The sequence below is a fragment of the Contarinia nasturtii genome, unplaced genomic scaffold, assembly GCF_009176525.2.
Source record: "Contarinia nasturtii isolate CC-2019 unplaced genomic scaffold, AAFC_CNas_1.1 Cnas_scaffold_3042, whole genome shotgun sequence".
Taxonomy (NCBI): domain Eukaryota; kingdom Metazoa; phylum Arthropoda; class Insecta; order Diptera; family Cecidomyiidae; genus Contarinia; species Contarinia nasturtii.
Window position 1 is genome coordinate 2,096 of NW_022200354.1, and position 4,949 is coordinate 7,044.

At 30.6% G+C, this 4,949-nt stretch overlaps 1 protein-coding gene across 6 annotated transcripts; it reads left to right on the forward strand.

The window, feature by feature from the left end:
• The first annotated feature begins 243 nt into the window (after window positions 1–243).
• On the forward strand, window positions 244–2,290 carry LOC116349648. 6 transcript variants are annotated; one of them, XM_031781184.1, is made up of 7 exons: window positions 246–265; window positions 1,049–1,142; window positions 1,213–1,313; window positions 1,382–1,487; window positions 1,628–1,705; window positions 1,820–1,910; window positions 1,989–2,290. In XM_031781184.1, the coding sequence occupies exons 3-7, from the start codon at window positions 1,233–1,235 to the stop codon at window positions 2,086–2,088; spliced, it is 456 nt and encodes a 151-aa protein (XP_031637044.1). In that variant the 5' UTR covers window positions 246–265; window positions 1,049–1,142; window positions 1,213–1,232; the 3' UTR covers window positions 2,089–2,290. The 6 variants fall into 6 exon arrangements, with proteins under 6 accessions (XP_031637047.1, XP_031637044.1, XP_031637045.1 ...); XM_031781185.1 differs by having other exon boundaries at window positions 247–265; window positions 1,114–1,142; XM_031781183.1 differs by lacking the exon at window positions 246–265 and adding an exon at window positions 651–681.
• The last annotated feature ends 2,659 nt before the right edge of the window (window positions 2,291–4,949 follow it).

Sequence of the window (4,949 nt, forward strand, 5' to 3'; positions counted from 1 at the left end):
GAAAAAGCGTATTTAACTACATATTTTGATACATTTTAGTTCAACACTATTCAATTCGTTTGTTTTGTGAATTTCATTTTAATTAATTATTTCAATATATTCAAGAATAAATGCTTACTAAAGTATATACGTGTACAGTGCTAATTCTGCTATTTATTGCTAATTTTGCTATTTTCTTCATGTAAATTTCCCTATTTTTTTGCTAATGTGCTAATTCTAATTCGCATGGATATCCCCTAGTCAAAAGTGAACTCAGTTGAGAAAGGTAAGAGAGTAAAAGTTTGCGTTTGAATAGGGAGTTGCTTTACTGAATTGGATATGATAAACTATTTTCTGTAGTCAAAGAGCTGTGAAGTGACGAAAAAGAAAAACCATTTCCAAAGTAATGAACAAAAACAACGTAATTGGTTGGGTCAAGTCCATATTATTTCTTTAATTTTAAATATTGAAATCTTCTCAAAGTTAGAGTTTAAGTGTGATCATCACAAAATGAAATGAGATATGTATTATACTGTGATTTACGTAGAATACGAAGAAAAATCGAATGTGAATATTGCGGGAATTTGCGTAATTTAAAGAAATATTATATAACATGCGTATGATTCATCCCGCGAAGCGTGCATCACTTTCCGCAAATAATATCAATTCAGGATTCGGCATTGACCGTGACTTATAAAAACGGTGACTGAAAACGTTGCTTAAAAAATAATAATCGTTAACCCGAGATGTACATTATCAAAAATTAACCTCATACTCTCCAGCAAGTCAATTTTGAGTATCTTATTGAAACCTGTACCGATTTAGAAATTTTTCCGATTTTTTGGCCGTAGAAGAATGGTGAATTACGCCCAAAACTGAAATTCACTTCAAAATAAAAAGCTAAATATCTCGCCAGCATTTTATGCACAAATTCTAAAAATACATGCACAAATCCGCACAAATTATGCACAAAAAAATGGTACAGATTTCAATAAGATACTCAAAATTGACTTGCTGGAGAGTATGAGGTCAAAAATTAACATTATTTAAATGAATCAATTTCCCACAGTCAATAAATGAGTGACACCAAATTGAAATTAACTCCGTCTAAATACAATTTATTATTTTATGTAGTGAAGCCTTTCGCCAATAATAGCTATTTGGTAAATATTACATTTGTTAGACAGTTTAACGTCTTTTTATTTTATTGGGTTGATTTATTTTCATGTTTAGAAATTAACAGTTTCCAAATCATGCCCATCAGGGAAGAAAACCAACAAAAATGCGTTTCAAATGGAAGTGAATTAGATATAACCACACCGCCACCTGACTATGTGAGTAAATATAAGTGTACCACATGTAACTATTTGTACACATAATTTGGTTTTAATTGTCATTATAGTACACCCTATTTCCGAACCCTGTGTTAGTTCAAAATTCACGTGAACCGCCAAATTCACAGCCCAATGCCACTTTTATTCTAATTACACCCAATGAAAATAGGCCAGGTAATTTTTACAAAATACATCAAATTTTCTAATTTGCCAGGGACTATTTGCCAGTAAAAGAATGGAAGAAACATTTATTTTTCAAAAAAATCTGTTTGCATCTCATTAACTACTAATAATTTCTTCCAATTTCATATTAGATAATCACAATGTTCAAAACGAAGTCACAATAAATCGAAGTCAGTCGTATGCACCGGCACATTCACGTGGAAATGTGAGTAAATCTACCATTTCTTATATTCAATGAAGAAGATATGAAGACCCAAATATAATATGCAGAAGTATCATAATGATTGGCTAAATTTCGTGATTTTGTTTTGCTATTTTACTAGGTTGTAACATCAGTTCCAGTTCTATGTGCATTTACGTCGATAGTAACGCAAACTGCCGTCCCGCCACAAATCGATACAACATCAGACGGCGGTAAGTTAATATCTTCATAATTCACTAATATCCGTCAGTTCTTTTCAAATATAACATAAATTTAATTTTTTTTTTAAGATTTTGCAGGCATTGTATGCATCTTATGTATTTTTTGCGCAATGTTTTATATCATCGTTGTAATTCTAAGTTTCCCTCACCTAAAATGAGTTATTTATGATGAATGAGTTTGTAACTTTGTGTCACTGAATTTTGGTCGATTTGAATTCAACGAATTCTATGCTTTATCGGCTCGGTGACTCAGGTCACCAGACACTCAAATGGACCCAATGTTATCGCTATGTAGTGTACAAAATACATTTTGTCAAGTAAAAATGATGACAAATATCGAATAAAATTTGATTTTTATATTATATTGTACTTTAAAAAGTACACACAAATGACAACTAACCAAAATAGAACAAAAATTGACATAAAACTCAATTTATCCGAAGTCTCAACTGTTTTTAGTATATAGTGTTATGTTGATTTTTTTTTAAAGATAAAATGGCAAATAATTGTTATGTGAAGAATGGATTTTTTTGAAATTAGAGCTCATAGTTATTATATTCACCACACCAATAATGTATAAGTACTAATACGGAAATGTTACAATTAATGTGTTGCCATATGCAAACACAAAACACAATAGAGTGCAAATGTCATATCGATTGAAACTCTTTCTTTCCGACGTGAGCTGTCAAGGTGAAAAGACATACATTGGAATATATCGGCCGTCGAGAAAGAAACAGAGTCAGAGACCGGTCATATTGCACGTAAGAATATATATAGTTGATAAGTTTTGTCTTCGCTGAAGAAATATAAATAAGTAACGCGAATCGGATATTTCTACTACAGCGGTCTCTTTGTTGGATCTTTTTATTGGATCAATTCATTGGGCGACAGCTTCCCATATTCAATTATTCATCGAACAATTCAACCTATATCAAAATTGAGGGTTAGGTACACCACGTTTAATATCGCTAAGATTGTTCACCGAAGACCATCACATAAATGCAAGAAAACTCCAGAAATTCGTTGCCGTAGATCATGAAGTGAATCGAATTTAACTATGAACATCGCAACCATCGTCAAATCAATTTAATCGTCGTATCGTCACATTTCATCGTATCGCGTTTATCATTAGTATAGTAATTTGATAACAATTAGCGTAAAATTTGTGAAATCCTATTAAGAATACACGAAGCCCGATCATGGTATAGGATTTCCTATATAAACCTTGTAACTAACAACACCTCTAATGCGTATTCCGAGTACTAATCGGAGTTTGTGACAATATGGCCGTCACAGTTTGGAAAAATCATAATGAATCGATTAAACTGCGTTAAACTGTTAAAATGAAACAGTAGAAATAAATAGATTTTAATTTTTTACATTTTTGAAAATAAAAAATCTTTTGTTTTTTTTATTTTGTGAGATTTTCTGTCCACAATATTCAAAAATATTAAATTAATAAAAATGAATTGGTTGACATAACCTCACTTTTGTGTCACAATCGTGATAAACCGATCAAATAATTATTAAAACGAAATTGAGGTTATGTCAACCACTTCATTTTTTATTAATTTAATATTTTTGAATATTGTGCAGTAAATCTCACGAAACTACCGGAAACTACAAAACAAAATAAAGAATTTTTATTTTTAAAAATGTAAAAAATGAAAATATTTTTATTTCTACTATTTTAATAATTATTTAATCGGTTTATCACGATTGTGACACAAAAGTGAGGTTATGTCAACCAATTCATTTTTATTGATTTAATATTTTTGAATATTGTGGACAGAAAATCTCACAAAATTGAAAAAACAAAAGATTTGTTATTTTCAAAAATGTAAAAAATTAAAATCTATTTATTTCTAGTGTTTTAATTTAACAGTTTAACGCAGTTTGATCGATTCATTATGATTTTTCCAAACTGTGACGGCCATATTGTCACCGAGAGTCGAGCGCTATCCATATAAATACATTGGTAGTATTAAATCAGCCTTGTATGGTGTGATCATTGATATTTTTGAAGATTTTAGTGCGAAATCGATTGTTATTTTTTTTTTTTTTTGAAACGTAGTTTTCACGATTAAGTATTACAAAGTTTAAGGAAAGGTAATCTTTACATAATCTATTGTTATGTTGTCCTATTAACATCAAAATATTAACATATCTTATTACTAAATACGAAAATCCTTTATTAACTATTAACAACCAATAATACTACGCATAATAACATGAGTAGTAGTATTAAGATCGATGTTAATAGCGAGTAGTAGTATGTTTATTATCTATTAAGATGCCGAAGTTAATAAGCGCCATTTGCAATTTTGCACAGCAAAATACAAGTGTGAGTTGTGTGTTAGTAGAATGTCGATTGTAAACAAGTGTGAATGCAAGGAAGTGCGAGACAGCATGAAAAAAAGATTTGCCAAGCACGATTTGGGGGACAGAGATGACAAAGTTTTACGTTCTGTTCACAACACACGATATAGACGACTTAGCTGTGTTCGAGAATTGAGAAAACAATTTTTGTGCTCTATACCGAGTCTCCGAGGGTTTCATATAAAGTTGCCATGTAGATGATGAAAAATTCACACGGTTTATTTGTTGTAATACAACAAATAAACTATTCATAAAAAACTTTATGTTGCAGTATTATTTGGAGAAAAATAAGAGCTACTCTTTCGCCGCAACGATTCATATAAACTTCCTATGTAAAACCTATTGAATAGTGACAAAATGCCAATCGTGATTTAGATGATAAGGAATGCGAGTTTTTTCATTCTGATTTAACCAGATGATACAGAAAATGTGATAGTATTTGTAAATCAAAGAAAAAAAAATTAATTAATTTTTTAATGTTTCGCAAATTTTTCATCATCTACATGGCAACTTTATCACGGGGGACGGCAGTCCCCCAAGTGACGCAATACCAACATACATATGAAATATGTATATTTTGCGTCACTCTATATATACTGTAAAGAAATGAAAATCGAAACCGCTGACTTTTGGAAAAGGGTTTTTGCA